The 19,359-nt window shown below is 38.3% G+C and overlaps 1 protein-coding gene across 3 annotated transcripts in view; it reads right to left on the bottom strand.

Moving 5' to 3' along the window:
- The window catches only part of THSD4 (thrombospondin type 1 domain containing 4), a 241,699-nt gene that overhangs the window by 57,189 nt on the left and 165,151 nt on the right, over positions 1-19,359 (bottom strand). For all 3 annotated transcript variants that reach the window (XM_077785884.2, XM_085588694.1, XM_085588695.1), the window contains exon 8: positions 2,381-2,585. In XM_077785884.2, coding sequence (XP_077642010.1) covers positions 2,381-2,585 — 205 coding nt within the window. The remainder of the gene's footprint in view (positions 1-2,380; positions 2,586-19,359) is intronic.

Below are 19,359 nucleotides of genomic sequence, written 5' to 3'. Positions count from 1 at the left end.
ACCAAAAGCAACCAACTGATGCGCCTTGGAAAAAAAAAAAAAGGGGGAATGGTCCTTACAAGCAGCTCTGATGGCTACAACTGCATTGTGACAGAATAGGGTATTGAAAATTCAGTTTTGCAAAGCACTGAGCTACATCCTTAAAGGAATGGCTGCTGGGTTAATTTTCTCATTGCTGCTGCAGCATAAGAACAATTTTAATTTTTTTATTTTAAAAGTTCAAGACTTCTGCTTATTACCATAAATATAGAGCAAACAGTTCGAGTTTTCAAGTTTCCCAGCTCCACCAGTGTTACGTGTACTATAAAAATGTTTCAATTCTGAATGTTATTTTATCCAATATGCCAAGAAACCAACTTCATAATTACCATTTCACTTGTCCAATAAGTTGTTTGATAAGCCTTTCTCTTATTTTCAGCTTTCTGATCTGCTCGAACATGTTCATTTTTGTCCTGGTGTAACACACCTGCTTTAATAAACCAAGTTTATTGTGTAACAATGTAAGCAGAGTGGCTGGAATTCTTCTAGGCTGGAATTACATCCTCAAGAATTCCTAACATGGGAGGGAGCTGGCAAATTTAGCAGACTAAATTCATACCAGCACTTTTAAATAAAACATATGAAATGGATAAAAAAAAAAAAGAGAGAAAGAAAAGATGATAGCATAAACCAAGAGCTCAGGGCATAAGAAGTTAAGGAGTAGCATGGGAAAGTAAAACTCTGTCACTTTCCCATACATGCCAACAGCCTGGTTATTTTCGAACAAAAATGTTACTCTCTTTCTGTCCTGCCCATTACAAAAATGTTCAAGTGGCTCAGGACATTTTAATATAGTTAAGGGAGTTTTTCTGTCAGCTGTTTTCAGATGCTGGCACATAAATCTGACAGAAAAATTACATTCAACTCCATGATTTTATATATTAGTAATGTGACTACTTTCACTGTACTGCCAATTCAGCTATGTTCTCACCCATTTTCTACCAAATGTGTACGTATCCATGGAAATTCTTTAGAAAGAATGATTGGTTTAGTTCATCATCAATTAAGTTAGTGTTGATGTTCTCATAAAAAAAACAAATGCTGGTGTATGTTGGTATATAATGTATCAAAACCTCATTTGGATGAAACCAGGACAAATAAGAACAGAGACCACCCAGACAATAGGTTCAAAACATTTGGCTTTCTTGGACTGTGGGTAGCTTATACTATTTCTTCAATTTTGAAGTAAATTTTTGGTAAAATTATGGAACACACTTTCCAGTTCAGACTGTTCCTCATATTAATCTACAGGCAATTTTTCTGTGGAATTCATTTCAGCTTCAGCAGGAATTAAGGGGAAGAAAGTAGAAAAGAGTAAAAGCAATTCCATAATGAGCACCTTCCTTTTTTTGTACCTGAGCAGCAGCTGAGATGCTTTACCTACCAGAGGGGAGATAAAGCGGCTGTCCAACAAGAGGACTGGCATTTGAAACTTCTAGTACAGCTAGACAGTTTCTAGCAATAACCACACCAAGCTAGCACAGAATTTCTCAGGTGGCTCCAATTTTATCATCTGCAATAGTGATTTTAAAGACAGATCTAAGGATGGTGAAGAGAAAACCGAAGGGTGAGGAGTAGATTTTATAAATAATAAGTAACTCTTGTCTCTCCAGTCCACTCATCAGAATTACCTACAAAACATGCACAAATGTAGACAAACTAAGGGCTTTGTAACCTGGGAACATTACAGGTTACAGTGGGGAATGCAATAGTTCATAAATACACATAAGACTGATATAGATCTGGTATAAATTCCACATAATCTCTAATTTGAAACCCACTATACATATCTAGAAGTATACATTAAAATGTTATGTTACTATAAATATTCCAGGATCCTCCGTGGTTTTGAATTAAGGACCTGCTTCTGAATAAATAACTGTACAAAGACCTTGGATTCTCTGAATATCTCCTCAATATCAAATTATCTCACTTTAAAAGAACTGAAACTCTTTGGCAATCAGAAGATGCTCTTTTCTACTCAAGCAGCCTTTTATATACACAAGCATCTGCTTGGCTGGATTCTTGACTGATCAGAGAAGGTTAATGATGTGGGAAAGGGAAACAGCACAGCGGAACGGATTGAAAGGAGAAACTAAAGCCAAGTCAGACAGGCAGGGAAATAGACTGTAACAGGTCTATAATGTTTGTCATGCAAGATCAATGTAGAATTAAAACCAGCCAGTTAGTTCTGATCAAAACACCTGTTTAACAATTTATTTTCTTTCCTCCCTTCTTCTTGACATTAATTTCACACTGCTCAGAGGGCCTTTCCTGGCATAACCTCCACCCCATTGCACTAGCACACAAACCATTCTTCATTCACTGAGATGCAACTTACCCAAATAGTTGTTGCTCTTTGACATCTCAGTAATGTTGATTTTAGTAGCTCCTTCAGGAATTTCCACTATCTTGTGGTAGCCAAGATTTGTTAGCGTGTGTTTGAAAACTCCAGACACAACTTTGCAAGCAGTGTTGTCCCCTCCACATATTCCACACTTGTCAATCACCTTGTCAGAACCCAGATAGTCGTCACAGCCAATGCTCTGCAAAATAAAGTAAGATTTCTTTTTCCAAGATCTTATAACTGCAGACTTTGGACACAACAACCGAGAATATCATGACTTTCAAAGGAGAATCAATTCTGAAATGATTTTGTGAATTAGCATTTCAGCAATGTCTTCTATAGGGAAAAAAGCAATAAAACCCAAAGGGTTCTCAGACTTGGTGTTTTCAAGGTAGCCAACAGTTCTTACATCCTGCCAGGCAAAATCCAAGAACACACCACAAGCAGTAATGCATTGATCATGCTGACTGCATACTCCTCAGCTGAAAGCAAAGCCAAAAAAACATAGTTCCCACAGCTGCTACTCAGGAAAGAGGTGGAGAGCTTTGATTTTGTTATAATTCAAAATAGGCTTTCTACAGAAGCAGGACTACTTTCTCTATAGTCTTGTCTCAATCTCCTCTAAAAGTGAGCACTCAGCCTATTCTCACCAAAAGACGTATAAAGAGAAATCTTTATACTGCATCTAGACAGTTAGAGAAGAAACCCACCTGTTCATCAAGTAGAAAACCTTCAATCCACTTAGTAACACACACCTGGACAGGACAGTTTAAAACAAAATAATTTCCTAGAATCACAGAATATTTTGGGTTGGAAGGGAACCTTGAAGATGATCCAGTTCCAGCCCCTTTGCCATGGGCAGGGACACCTTCCTCTAAACCAGATTGTTCCAATCCCCATCCAACTGATCTTGATTTGTAAAATCCATAAAACAGCTTCCCTAAGATGAGATGCTAAAGGAATCCTGGGTGACCGGGGATGTAACTGTTTTTGCAAACAACACTAACAGTTTTGTTTTTTCTAACGGTTTAAAAAACAACTTATCTGAGATAAATCAGCTTCTGTTTTGTGACAACATAGAAAACACTTCAGCAGCAAGCCAAGGAAGAGATTTAATGTCCTGGAATTTTGATATTGGTTGTGGCCTAAGTATAGCCTGGAGATAAGTAGGAATTTGTGACTGGCTGACAGCTAAGCAGCATACAGACAAACCACACGGGATTTACTTATAGAGTACAGGCTTCAGTTTGATTTGGCTAGCGAGGAAGCTGCAGATCCTTAGAAGACAGCTTTAAGATAAGCAGCAGATATTTAATATATCTTATCACAATACCTTTAAGTTATTAACGAGCAGAAAATCAGCTGCATGGAATTAGAAACTCTGTATTCCTCAAAATAAAATTTGATTTTATTTGTGAAAAGGGTAGAAATGCCCAACTCAGGGCTTGCTGTACCTATGTATCACCTCAGGCATCACTGAACCTACGCATTGGAGACAAGACATTCCCCAAACCCTTTACAAACATGGCATAGCTTATCTACCCAGGGCCAGGATGTCCAGCAACAAAACCCCTGCAACACACACACCCCCAAAAATGGCACAGGCTACTTCCTGACATTGCATGAACCATTTTATCCAGCCACTTTCACACAAGGACATCGGGAGTCACAACATAAGGAGTTTGTCAGAATACCAGACATCTGGGGTTTCACTCCCACAGTAATCCATTGATAGCTTACTCAGGAGAAAGATCTGAGAGTGATCAACAAAGGAATTCCTGTAAGAACTACAAATATCATGAAGTAGTAGGACTCCACAGTAAGACAAGTATTGGCTTTATTTACAGACATTGAAGTAGTGTGTTCTTCCACCTCAGCACATCAACAGCAATATTGGAAAATCAATCAAAATCTCCCAAACCTCAAAGAAAACATAACTAATTTCTGTTAGAGATTTTGAAACTAAATTTTATTATTCTGCTTCACTATGGTGTCCTACAATGAGCTACAAGAGTAATGATGTCCACAAGGTGGCACTTACAATCCTCATGAAATCAAAATGTAGGTCTTTGCAAAACAACAACAAAATTTAATTTCTTACACCTAAACATGAAATTTTTTCTTTCTTTGAAAAGCATTTCTTTTCAAATTAGCCTTTACCACATGAGTAACAACTCCTGCTGCTTTGTTACCAGTAATACATTCTTTTAAATTTTTCAGTCAGCCCAGGATTTCTTTTGCTTTGGAATGAAATTAAATGGTCTACTAAACTGAAATTGAAAAGAAATCTCAAACTGTTTCTTCTTGTATCATATGTTCTCCTTGTCTGGTGACCAGGTGGACTTCACTTATCAATCATAAATAAATATTTTAATCCAAATCCTCATATCTTTCCTCCAAAGAAATCCTCACTGACTTCAAAGTTGACATCAACTGGAAATTTGCCAAGTCACAGAAGTCAGCCTCTTTATGGATTTGACAGGGCAGAATTCTATCAATTCCATGGTCTTCACAAAGCAAAATTTACTAATAAATGTAAAAGACTTTTGGATTTAACTGTGTCAAATGGAAGTATGTATATAATTTTTCATTCACGTGAATTTTTGTGTAAAATTAAATCACTTCCACTGAGTTTGGGAAAATGAGAAAGATCAAGTTAGGAAGCACCTGAGAAAATTTTATGTATACAAATCTTTGGGACCAGATGAGGTCATGGTGATTGGCAATGATGCCTCAAACGTAACTGCCACATCCATCTTCATTTAGGGCAAGAGGACCTCAGGCTCACCTGCAGGTTGGTCACCCTAACAGCCCTCAGAAAGACTGCAGAGCCAATCCCTCCCGGAAGCCATTTCCAAATGTAGTAAGGACAAAAGAAAAAAAAAAAAAGCCCCAAAAAAGAAGACTGAGATAAACCATCATGGATGTATCAAGCTCAAATTGTGTCTGAACTTGCAATTCACAAGTTCCGCACATTAATGGAGAGAAATTAATATTCTGTGCGTTGACTTTAACAAGGCCTTCAGAGTCTCCTTCAGTGTCTAACAGCCACACTGGAGAAATTAAGACTGGCGAAGTTGGCAATAAGGTATTGACAGTAAGGTATTACAGACATACTGCTCATGTAATCCTTTCCCTCCAGGCAGGAGGTACAGCAAATTAGGAACAAGGAAGCACATACTGCTTTGGCATCTGAAAGCTCTGGCTCCTCATCTTTCAGAATTACAGTTTGCATTAGAGGACTTAGATTCCTTTCCCAGACAGTCAGTTTCTGATATTTTCACCCCAACTTTTATTTCTTGCCTTTGGTAAGTCTCTCTCCTCTCTATTAGGAAGGACACTACTTTTTCTGAGTTTTTTCCTCTGAAGTCTAAGCAGGTCTGCCTAGAGATTGGCTAGATGGCTCTCCCCTCAATGTGTGAAGAAGCTGAGCATAACACTACTACTTTTCTCTGGCTGCTGTTAGAATCTTTGACCTTCATGTATGACCTTAACTCCTTCAATTAGATAAACATAATTCTTTCCATTTCTGTGTCTGTGAAGGGTATTAAATGAGACACCAATGAAGATGTTATGACTGCTAGAGAGTACTAGCCAGCATGTGCCATTTTAACAGCACAGCAGGGAAATGCCAGCACAGCCCATGTTTGCAGCATTTTACTGTAGGAGGCACTGCATGTGTACAGACACCAGTGAAGGTTTGGTGGTGGATGTCCTTCAGTAGAAACAAACTGAACAGGCTGCTCAGCAATGAGTAGCCATGGCTATACTTGAGCAGGAGGTAAACCTCATAGTTCAGAAAACCTCCCAGAGCAGAGAACAAGAAAGGCAGCAGAGCCTGCTTGTCTCACTTCAATTCTCACATGTCTTCAAGGTCACAGCCTAACCCTCATTTGCTTTACGAATCAAAGGAGCAATGTTGAGAATTTACATTCGACCACAGGATAACAAACAACATTCTAATGGCTCTCACTTGATTTGTGGTTAGCTATAACCATAATTTTTACCCAAACATTTGATCCTGCTTTGGCTTTCAAATATTTCCTGCTGTCCACAGACCTAACACTCACAAATCTTTGATGCTATTTACAGCCCCTCACGATTAGATTGTGGTCATATCCAGATGTGGTCCACTTAATTAATCACAGATTTTTTTACCTGCACAATAGTTGGTTTCATTACCTATCTGTGCTTTAAGCTGAACTTCATTTGGTCAGATAAATTTCAGACAGTAAGAAGAAGTAAGCTATTGATTTTTGACAACCTTTAGAATTTAAATTACATTTATAGTATGTGGATATGCACCAGTTTAGCAAAAAAAAAAAAAGCTACTCATGTGAAGACATATAAAGACTCTTTCTTTCACCAAGATATTCAATAGTTTCTTACTGGCTAGAAAATTACTTGAGAGAAAAAAGGTTTTATTCTTGTTACAATGGAAAAAGTAAAGTCATCCAGAAAAAGTAATAATGTGAAAAGATGGTCTTAGAGATATCAACTAATAACAGCTAATAAAAAAGGATTGAAAAATCTAAAGTATGAATCTCACACTGATACCTCAGACAGGAAAACAACTTCTCTCCTGTTGTTTTGAGGGAAGATGCTCTAAATGGAACTTGTAGCTCTCCCATACACAAACCCAATTTAGGGTCTATGAAATCTGCCTAAACCCCCAAAGACCTGAAATACAAACAGACAGTTGCTGTCTGTCACCCATCAAAGTCAAGAGAGCTATTCAGCTTTGAGACCTCACTCTACAAAGAGCTTATTAAAGAAGTTTACTCAAGTGTTTTGAAGTAGCTGTGTTAGCAGCTTTTAAGAGTAAAGAAGATGAAGAATAATCCTAATATGTACATTCCTTTGGCAAACACACCTCTAGAAAGTGAGTGCAGGGCTTGTGGACATGTCCCCATTTGATCCCGTACAGTTCCATCAGCAGCTCTCACTTCTGCCTTGGTTAGGAGGAATCTGTTGTATCCACTCCCAGGAGGCTCTGGCACTGAATCCACAGGCACATGGCCCCACACAGAAGGAGTTTCACCATGGCTGGACCCTGGGCCAGGCTGCTCCCATACATACCTGCTGCTAGAACACTCACAAGCACATCCAGGGTCCTGGGGCTTCAGTTCTGAGGCTTTGTACTTTCAAACTGATCAGATTGCTCACATACTATGATAGAAAAAACTACCAGAAATACCTCAAATTGAAAGGCTGACCTTTTTTGTTGTTGTTGTTGTTATCTGAATGTTAAATTTACAACTAGAAGCTCCATACCCTAAAAGTTCTAATGCTCAAGAGGTACAATAGGTCCAAATAATATATGCACCTCTAAAATGCACTAATTGTTTTTTCACTTCAGGAAATTTAAAACCACAAGGATATTAAAGCTGCTCTAGTACAAAAGCAGACTAAAAATAATCTGAAATAAATATTCCTAGATCACATATTAACAAAGCACTCATGTCTGCCAGATTACTTGATAGCCCAGATTCAGCAAGAATAAGCAAAATCTATGCTTCTATTTAAACAACTCAACTGGAAAAGCAGAAAACCATTTCAATATCTAAGGTCAAATAGCAGCTCCACACAATATAGTTCTTTAAGAAGGGTATCTTCTTTACTAAAATTTGTATACAAAGTGCATATTTATGATGCAGATCATAAGGGTAAAGCCTTCAAAACTGCAGACAGGGCTTGAATATACAGATGTACTGAATTCAGTAACAGTGCAATCTGAAAATTCATTAAATGATTCTCCAAATCTAGCCTAAACTGACCTTGTTGGCAATGACAAGAAACAGTTAAACAAAATAATACAATTCACGTAGTTGATGTCAACTCTTTGCCTTTATAAAACACCTCTTATCTAAGTGGCTAAAGCTAATGCATGTCAGTGCCACTCCGATCATATCTCATATTATTGTTGGCAAGTAGTACTGTGCCATTTCAGGATTCAATGAAAGGTCTCCACAATTCTCTTCAAAAGGGTGGTACTTCAGAGAACAAGTGTAAAACCCCATATAACCTCACCAAAGTTGGAGCTATTTCCTCAATGCCACACACTGACTCCCTGCCAACCCCAAAATTCTGCCTTTTAATTCTTTCCTGAGCTTTACAATACCTGCCATTATTATTTTCTGGTTCATGAATGTTATAAGGAGCAGAAAAAAACAGTAATAACATTTGAAGCCAACCTGAGGAAGAGAGTGAAGAACACAAATTGTTTCAGTTATGAGTGGTGTTCAGAACAGCTTCCTGAGCCACTTCCAGGCAAACACTCCCCTCTCCCACACAGCAGTGAGTCACTGCTTCTATGGCAACTATTTCATTGTTTCAAAGGAACTACTTTGGCATGCCAGTCTTTTGATGCTGTTTTTGTCCTGCCCTTTAGGAACAAGAGATGGAAAAGATACCAGTCCAGTTTGCTATTTGAATGAGGCAAAAATACAATCTGTTTCTTCTGAAAAATCAGAAGTGGCAGAGCACCCACTCCACAGTGCAGGAGACACCTCCATTGGCACAGCCTGGAGTGGAAGCCTCCATTCAACACAGTTCTATTTTCTCCATCCTTGGTGTTAAAGAGCTAAGTAGCACCCCAATTAAATCCTTTTAAGTAATATGGGTGATTCACCCAAATACACACAATTTATGTATTTACACAAATACAGATGCTATCTTCTCACTATAAGCAGCTGTAAATGCATACTTGCAAATACTTGCAAAGGAGTCTTTCAAAGGAATCTTATAGATTCAACTTTTCTACTTTATAATTTTATTCTTGCAAAGCTCTATTTGAACTTGCAGGACTGAAAAATTAAAGTTCTGCCTATCCTATTGAAAATAATAGCTCTTAAACATCAAGTTGGGGGCAGGGGAGGAGTGTTGTGCAAATGCCTTGGAAAACACATGGAATCTCAATTTTCTGGAGTTTTATGTACTCCTGTTGATCAGAATTTAGGAAAGGAGGCAGTGCACCCTAGCCCTGTTACATGAGTTAAGTACAAAGTCCATTTAACACTCAGGCATCTGCATTTTTGGCTGCACATCAATGCTGTAGGGGGAGGAAATGTGCAAATATAAGAGGGAGGAGACCACAAGAGCAGAAGATGTGATGGCACATAAAGCTCCTTCCAGGCGTGTGACCACATCACAACTGGCAGAAATAGGAACACTCATTTCCTATGAATACAACAAATACCTATGAACATTTCTTTGTGGAAGACTCCACAGAGCTGCAGATCACTTCTCTTCAGAATCTCATGTGGCCCTGAGCATTTATCAGACCTCTTAGATTTATCTTAAAAAGAGATAATCCTTTGCTCTTCAGCCAGCAAGGACTGGATTTAACTAGCACCTGCTTCTGAACACAGAGTTGCTGGAAGGTTTGTGCCACAGTCCTATGCTGATTGTTCAGAAACATCCCTTCTTATCAAAAGAAAAAAAATACATTTACTATCATATGAAACAGTATTTCCAGCAGCTACTCTGTTACCTGTTCAAGCTCTTCCTTGATAATCCTGCAACCAAGGTGTGCAGTAGATTCCCTTGGCTCACATTCTCCACCCTGGTTTACTGCTCCTGGGTTTAAAGGAGTTTTGCCCAAACAAATCCTTGTCTATACAACACACTAAAACACTGTTCTAAATACTTCTGGTTTGTACTGCAGCAGGAGGTTTTCCTACTATGTGATCTTCACCTGCTTGTGAGAAATTATTTGCAGAGATGAGTTTTCTTTTTACAATGGGAGTTTGTGGTAACAGACTTGAAATGAGAGAACACCAGCACCTCATCCCTACTTGTAGAGCTTGTGTAAAGAGGGGCAGAACAAAGTTCTGGGAAACCATTCATTAAAATCATGCCTCTTTCTATAACAATGAGCATGATTCATATAAAGATAATAGTTATATAGAACAGTATATTTTTAGACAAAACCAATCCCTCCTTTATGTGTTTTAATAGACTTCTTACATGGGACAAACCAGTTTACATCATTTGTCATGCTTAAACACTATCAAATAATGGAATTTATGTTTTGAGTGACATTTTTGCAGCCAGAAAACAGGGAATTTGATTATTTATAATTTGTCTGTTCTCCGCCTTGATCAAGTCCAATTCTTAGGATGCAGATTTTCCTGTAACTCAGAATTATAGACCAAAATACCTTTTCCTGACTTCTAAACCTATTTAGACAAGAGTGAAGCGGTTTCTCACAGAAAACCAAAACTTAAGAATGATCTTTCTCTAGATAATGCCACTGAATGCACCAAGTTCCTTCCTCAGTTTCCTGTGTATAGGACTTAACAGGACTTGCATAGGGGTTAGATTTAGCAGCTTGTATTACAAAAGAGGTATTCCTGAAACTGAAGGGGGTTTTAAAGCTGCTATTAAACTAAGCTGTTTTAAACAACTTAAAGTAGACATGAAAAGGCAATACTAGAATTCACAGTGATTTGACCTGCCTATTACTTAAGATCTAAAATAAATTCCCTTGTAAATATTCAACATTTTTCTGTATTTTAGCAGCTTCATAGTACTTGCCAGATCAAGACATATGGTCAGGTATAAGCAATACTCTGCATTCAGTATTTTGACATATTCCAGTGCTGCAGCTCTTTAAATATTTTTATTTCTATTAATCAGAGAGAAGACGTGCAAACCACCAGTGATGAGGTCCCTGAGTAATAGAAAACTGTATGCATTTCTCTATTTTGATTGGCTTATAAATAAGGAAAAAAATGGGGTCTTATGGCCTCCTCAGAAAAGCACGTTCAACTTCACCATTGTGTCAATAATTACTTCATCCTTAATTTGTTCTAGAAATTCCTGACTCTTAGTATTTTCTAGCTAATGTGAAGATATTCAGGTTAGCAAAAAAAAAAAAAAAAAAAAAGTATGAAGAGCTTCAGAAGAATCTCAAGGCCCTTTGAATTGTTAGACTCAATCACCAAAACTCTCCCATCATATTACAAGAACACAGAAACATTAAGTCCTTGCAAGTCACATCAAAAGGTCCATTATCCAAAGGCACCAATAATGGGTCCATAAGAGTGATCCTAAAGCTAGGAAAAATGTATGCTATTTTGTCAGAATATGTTTCCAGGCTACATTTTTACTTTGAGGCACAAAGACTTCCTCAGTCAAACATAATGTCTTTCTATCATTTAGTAGTCCTTTATTGAATATGCTTAGCTTCCTTCCTGAAATTGCATGTGCCTAATTCCTGTGTCAGTCAGTTCCACTACATGCCACATCATCTTCGTTTGAGAATAGCACTGGGTACTTTCTGCCAATGACTCAGAGATCTTGTACTGAGACAGACAATGACAATAATTTCCTCTTCACATTCTCCATGAACTCTCAGGTTTTATGGACTTCACTCAGTCATTCTCACCCAAGTTATTGTTTTTCCAGACTGAAATATTCAGCTTATGGAATCCTGCTCATGTTATTCCATTCTCTTGTCATCTTCATTGGCATAACTGCACCTTGTGTGCTTCTGAGCAGTCCCACCTGAGCTGGGGAGGCCATGCATTTGAGATGCCACACGCATATTCATCCATCTATACACACTCCTACACAGAAACACACACAGAGCAACCTGCTCTGGTTTGCTTTCTTCATTCCTAACTTTTTTTTTTTTTTGAAGCATTATGTTCATTTCAACACTCATAGCCTTCCTTTCCTAATCTCATTCTCTGAATATTACTTACTTTAGTGCCTATGCAGGAGGCTGTTACATCTAATAGTTTTAATAAAGCTAACTGGTTTTAAGATGTTCTTTAGGAATGCACATTTTTCAAAAGTTCAGTCCTGGTTTAAATATCATTACAGGCTCTGTGCAGAGCCACAAACACATTCACAGTGTTTTCTCAGGATGGAACTCATTAAAGGTTTGGTTAATTTTGGCAGGTTAAGCAAAAATCTGATATGCTTGCAAACAAATGCAATTGCACCACTTTCACAACTGACCCAATCATTTCTGAGTTCAGCCTACTGCTATCCCTCATATTCTTACTACATTGTTTGCTCTAAAATGTTTAGAGACAGTAATTCCTTCTTCTACTACCTTTCTTCGAATCACTTAAGAGCTCTTGATCTCAAACACCATTTCCCTATCTCACTGGAACTACTTCTCAACATCTTTTGGTTTGTTTTTTTTTTTTTTTGACATCTTGCCAGGTCAAAATAGATACGAAAACTGCAAGCAGTTTTACAAGGTGAAATTTTTTCTCCAGAGCATCATCCATTTTGGAACGCTCTGTAAAAGTCACAGCCATGACACTTGGGTTCTTTTCTGGGTTTTGAAATAGCCCATCTAACTTTTCCCAGAGCACCGAAGTTCAAAGAGCTGCAATTAGATTCCACAAGTTCTTCAGTTTTTGTGCTATAGCAAGGACAATCACAAATGCAACCTCAAATCTGATTTCCTTGGATTTCCTTTAGTTATCAGTGAATGGGGGAGAATCAAGCTAGATAAATCAAGGGCACCTGAGAATTACTGAGTCTCCTCACTGTAGACTCAAGAACCATTCAAATACACAGATCTGAGTTTAAATTTTGTTGTGTCAAACATCATCTGAATTTCAAACACAAAGATGCCCCTTGTAAACCAGGAAAACAGCTAAAAGGAATGCAATACAGTGCTTCCTAATGATTAGATGGATATATATGCAACAAAGATCAGATTTCAGGAGTTTTACTTTTCTCTGTGTTGCCCGAAGTTAGCACATAGTCACCATGTATTTGCTATGCCCTTTGTATCATTACTACTTGAACAAAAATCCTGCCACTAGGATTTAAGCAAGTTTAATCTGACGATGGTTCCTGTAAACACTTTACATCCCAGGGTTTGCACTACGAGTACCTACAACAGCACCATGGCCACTGCCTGCTCCTGGAGCTGCATCCAGCCTGCACAAGGCATTCACAAGGAACGCATCCATTTCTTTGGCCACTGCAGTGTCTGCACATGGTTGTACCAGAGAATACATAGAAAGAAGGATCCACATTTGAGGCAGGTTATCTTCCCAGAGAGGGACATATGTTACACAATAGGAGACAGAGGACTGGCTGTGTTCATAATGTGATGAGATATCCTCTGAGTCCCATCTGTCATCTGCCAGCTTTCAGCCCTTACATTCCCCAGCTCCAAAGGTGAGAGTTCATGGTTCTCTGTCTTTTACGCATTTCTACTTCCTGGATTGATATACTGGAGAGGGAAAAGAAACAATTTTTGAGTAGTCATCTAAACATGGATCAGGTATTCAGATTTTTTCAGCAATGATGAATAAGAGGAAAGAATATATATATATATATATATATATATATATAATGTTCTTTCTCTTAATACTTGGAAAATAATTTTGACAACAGCATTTTCTTACATTTTAAACATAAAAGTATAAAAATAGAGATAGTACCGTTGTCATTCCATGTCTCACTGATTACTTAAGATGGGACTGTGCAGCAAGTTTGATGACTAATGGGGTGAATGAGAAAAATTAATGGAAATACAGGAGTAAATTCTGTCTACTTGAATCTTGGGGGTTTTATTTCCAAGTGCTTTTTCTCATGATAGCAAAAAGAGTAGAGGGTTTTGTATTGTGTAGCTACTCCCCAAACTTAGAAACCAAGAGGTCTCACTGAAGAATCATTTTATATAAATGAAGACAAAGGAGACTGGAAATTATGTCTGAACTGGTTTCAGACATTATTAGCTTTACAACTCTTGTGACCTGGTCTACCATACAGAAAATCCAACTCTTAGAAGCAATTTTGTAGGAAAAACAAATGTGTGCCAACTTCTGCAGAATCCAATTCATAGTCCCAACACTGCTCCCCAGAATACATAAACCTTTCTAAGCCACACAGAATTCTCAGCTTTGTTCTGTAATAAGTTTTACCTGCTTGCTATGTGTAAATAAATGTCTCTGTGGGTATACCATAGTTAACAAGTACTTGCATCTGTCGCAATTTCAAAGTTAAAACAAAGAAATATTTCATTTTTTCTGAAAAATAAGGGACAATATATAAAAATTTCCCAGTGTAATTCTCCTGTAAACTCTGTTCCATGCTGCTTAGTATTACAGAAGTCAAGAATAGAGACTATGTGAGGGACCCTTGAGAGGGGAGAAGTTAGATTCACTGTCTTTCTAATAATTCCCTATGTGAAAAGAACTCTAGCCCTTGCCAAGAGACTAGTCCCAACTGGCTTTATGCTAGGGTTGTGTTTATTCAAGTGTTCTCCTTTATGAAGGAAAAACTTGGCTTCATTTCAAGGTAAAGAAAAAAAACCTTCAAGCAGCAAAATATTTTAAGGACAGATGTCTGATCTTGAAACAGCAGCTAACATAGCCAGAATATATATGTGCACAAAATACTTACTCATTAGCTCTCTCTTTCAACTGCATGTATTTCTTTTTATCCATTATGTTGCTCACAAAAAAGGTAGCACAGAATACAGTGTTCTCTATTATCTCCTGGGACAACTTTAATTAATTTCTTTAATTCTAATAAATCTGAAATTCAATAACAAGTGTTTGGGTTTGTTTTTTTTTCCCTCCAGGGGTTTAATTGTGTCTCTTAGACTTGGAACTGTGCTACCAAGAGCTGTGAGATGCATGACCCCAACAGCAGCAGCACCCAGGAACTCGATACCTTGAGAATCTCCTCTGAACCCAAGGACCACCATGACCTGTGCTTCATCCTGCACTGCTCACTGACACTTGGCTCATGTCCTTCCTCTCCATCTTGGTGTACCCACCTTCGAGACTACTTGACCTGATACAATTTCATGCCCAAGAAAGAAACACAAGCAGAGCTGGTAACTACAGCAATGGCTAATATTTTCAAATGCTTTCCAATAGTATCTCTGTTGCTTTTAGATTGTTATAGCTCTGCCAAAAACTTAACAACCCACACTGAAAATTTCCTTGCCAGGGACTTGAAACAAGCTGAACATTTATTTTCAAAGAAAATAAACAGCAAAAATAATTTTGGTGGTTGTTTTTTTTTTTCAAAACCTAGGATTAAATAAAATTGTGTGTTTTGCAAATATTTTTAAAAGAACTTATGACTGGTTTACTCAGAAATGCTTTTTAAGATTAGGGGCTCAAAATTGGCAAGGAGACTGAGATGGTATGAAGGATGTGATCCTTTCTCTCCTGTGTCTAGTCAAGATTTAAAGCTCTGACCATCACCATGGCATATGGTCAATACAATGCACAAGTTAGGGACTGGGCAGTACAACACTGAAAACACTGTGCATGCTCCAGACTTTCAGGTAAGTTCCAGCCTCAGCCTACAAACTGGTAGTGTCATGCCAGAAGTGCAGGGAAACAGTCCCTGAGGCAGCTCAGAAGTTGTGTGTTCTGCTGTACACGACTGAGGAACACACGGTCAGTGCGTGATGAGGACAGAAACACACTGGAGCACAGCAACAGCAGACATGCTTTCCCAGCACAGAAGAGGACAAAAGAGGAGAGGATGAGTCATTTACAGCCAGAACCTGCAGAAACTGTACCAAAGTACTGTACAAAGTACTGTACTGAGTCTTAACACTTCAGCTGTTCAGCAAACAGCTGATATCCAGTGGCTTTTTATCTAATGACTGTTGGCCTTCATGAGAGTCAAGGCGATTTCCTGATGAAACCTCTTGGAGGAGCAGGAATTCACAGCTTTCCTTCTTTAAAAACAAATAAGTTTTTATGACTGTTCCAAATACCCAAAAATTACAATATTCAAGTATATCTCTCAGTAAGTTCTCAAACTCTTTATCCAAACTCCATATGAATTTCCAAGGTCAGCTAGAGGTGCACCCTAACACTTCACCCATAGTAAGGAGGTGGGATGGTACCACCAGGAGGTAAGAAACATCCTTTCTTTGTAAGAAAATGCTACATATCTTATTGAAAGATCTGGCTTGCCAGTTACTTGGTTAGGCATTCCAAAAATGTTCTTTTGGCCCAAGGCATGGTGAAGGGGAATAGGCAGAAAGAGTCCAGGCTTCAGAATCTGAGTTCCAAACGGGGCAGAGTGCAAGCAAGCAGTGCTCTCATTCTTGACTGCTCAAGCTCATTTTTTCAAGTTCTCATGGTCATCCCTGGACTGCTCCTGAGGCTGCACAGCCTCGCTCGTGTTCCACAACAGCATCTGGCCAAGGCCTAAGAGAGGAGGTTTAGAGACACCTACTGTGGCCTGACCTCAGTCCTCCCCTGAAGAAACATTCCAGCTCTTTAAATACCAGAAAGTCATAAACAGCTCATGGAAGGAAGTGGGATCACCACAATTTCACCTTCAGGCTGCCTATGTATATACAACACCTCTGTCCTCTCTGTGATTTGATTAAGTCATAACATGCAAAGTCACCCTAATACTCTGGAGCAAGGAACTCCAATCCAATATTCTCCCTACCCTGAGCTGAAAATGACACCCCCCAAACAAGGTAAAGTAAAAGTTAACAGGTTTGGCCTTGGGCAAAAAGAACATTTATGGAATGCCTAACCAAGTAACCCCTATCTCCTTTGATGGAGAAATTATCAATCACTGACATCTTGCAGCAACAAGAACTGAGCTGTTCTTTCAAGAAACTAGTATCAACAATGGGACGTAATTTCCTAGCTTGATTTCTACACTAAAAACTGGAAGCTATTGTAACAGCAAAGCACATGCATCTTTTTCCTAGCACTTCTGTTCTTAGAATGTACAATCCATCTATTAGTAAATTAGCTCAGCCTCAGGGATTAAATATATATTCTCACTCACTCACTGTATGGCACCAATTACATACAATTTCAGTTTCGGTTGTACTTTAGACATTTTAGAATCTCTCACTCCAAAGTCCCAGCAAACTCACTGATGTAATTTAATTATTACACATTATTTGTGCCAAGACATGACAGTTTGGATTAATCAGTCTGCCCATCCTTGATCCCCAGCAAAATCACAAAAACAACTCTTCTAGGGCTCTTGCTCTTTAGGCTTATTCTTTCTACTCCAAGTCCCTGATAGAGCACATTATAGGAAGCCAAAGTAACTCAGCATTTTTATTCAAGCCACATTTACGCTCTTGCTGAAAATAAATAAAAATTTTCCTCTGGCTGTAAACTGAGGATTTTCTTCCATTTAATTCTGCCTTTTTAAAATTTATTACTCTGCCAGTGAGTGCTTTTCAAATAGAAAACTGTTCATTTCTTTCACTTAGTTCTATTGTACCTGCTGTGGCTTGCAGGCAAAAACATTACTTTGTGAGCTGCTGTGAAGAATTTGAGTCCCATTCCTTTTTCAATCCCGCATGCTTTTCCCTCTAGTTTATCACTCAAGTGTCTGTTTTTTCATAGCAGGGGGTAGGGAAAGAGAAATGATAAATAGTGTTGTGCTTAGCCTCCTGAATACTTTATTTTTGGGCACTGTATTCAACAGTAATTCTGCTACTTCATTTCTTGGAAAAAACCCACATATTTTTCAATCAGGCAAACTCTATGGAAAAAATGTAGCACTTTTCCAGAATATAATTCATCAACAGCTAAAGAGATGTGTGTCCCACCTACCTCCATTTCCCAGTGCCTCTGGAGTGGGATTTACTGAACTGGTCCTACACAACCAGCAGGCACCCTGACTAATATTTGCTTTGGTATAGCAATTTCAACTGTCCAATGCAAACACAATTGTATGAACAGTATGAACAGTGCAAATTCTTTGACAACCAGCCAGACATCCCTGACAACTGTCCTCCTGCCCAAGACTGTTCTGGTTGCTCTGTCTTCTAGAAGCCAACAGCCTAAAAACTCTGAAATAATTTTTATGCTATTCAACAAAATAGAATTAAAAATCTATTTTGAGCACATTTACACATCTAAACTTTTATGGTACATATATTTGCTAGGGTTTCTGTATCCTTATCAGATTCTAACTTGCATACGACTTCTCTCTGAATTTGAAATAGTATTCAATTCTTTAGAAATGCTGTTTAATTGTCATTCTCCTAAAAATCTACTCGAGTGTGCATCACCAAACAATCAGTGGCCAACTAAAGGGAAACAATACTGCCAGGTATGAAGACCTGCAATTTATGACTCCAGTGGAGACCTTACTCTGAATAAGACCCTGAATGAGGTCTTTAGGACTGAGCCCTAACTCAAGAGTGTGTCACAAATTAAACAGAAATGTCATAGAAGTGTGTACAGTAGCAACAAAAACTATACAACATCCAGAAAAATAAGCTGATATACACATTTAAGGGCTTACAAATGCAATTAGGTTGCCCAAATGGATGTCATAAGGTATCTAATTCTGGTATTTCATAAATATCTTAATAATTAGTTGTTGCAAAAATGAAACTAACTATAGCATGAATTTGTACAACTGAGAAAAAAACCCACATCTGAATGATTTCCTCATGACTCATTTAACACACACACACAGACTCGCAAACACAAAAAAGCAAAATAAACTCTCTCTTTTCCCTAGCATAAAGTAGTACAAAACAAGTAACTGCAAAAGCAGGGAAGTACAGTGTCAATAGTACTTCTGGCAAACTTAGATTTGTTCCAATTAGAGACACCGCCAAAAGCTATATGGAAAGAGCCAACAAAATACCAATGGCAAGCAAGGAAAGAGTCAGCCAAGCCAACACACAGTTTGGTTTCCCATAGAGGAAGGAGAGAAGGAAGAGAGGTGAATTTCCACCTGGAACAAATTCATAAAATAGTCCAGAGCACAGAATTCTGGCAGCTGTATTTGCTGTTATACTGAATCAATATCCTGATCAAATTTGGCAACACTCAGGCAAGCATCTGTTTTCTGCATTCACCCCTATGTAAATATCCAAGAAGCACAGCTCCATCTGAGGCAATGGAGGAACTTGTATGCACTGAGGAGGACAATTCTTCAGCCTCAGGGGAACCATAATAATGAGGGTTTCCCAGCAGCTCTCTGCAAGAGGAAGTGGAGGGAACCAAACTTTCTCTCAGCAT

Source organism: Lonchura striata, chromosome 10 (genome assembly GCF_050655825.1).
Source record: "Lonchura striata isolate lonStrDom1 chromosome 10, ASM5065582v1, whole genome shotgun sequence".
NCBI classification, from domain to species: domain Eukaryota; kingdom Metazoa; phylum Chordata; class Aves; order Passeriformes; family Estrildidae; genus Lonchura; species Lonchura striata.
This window is presented reverse-complemented; position numbering and strand designations above follow the sequence as displayed.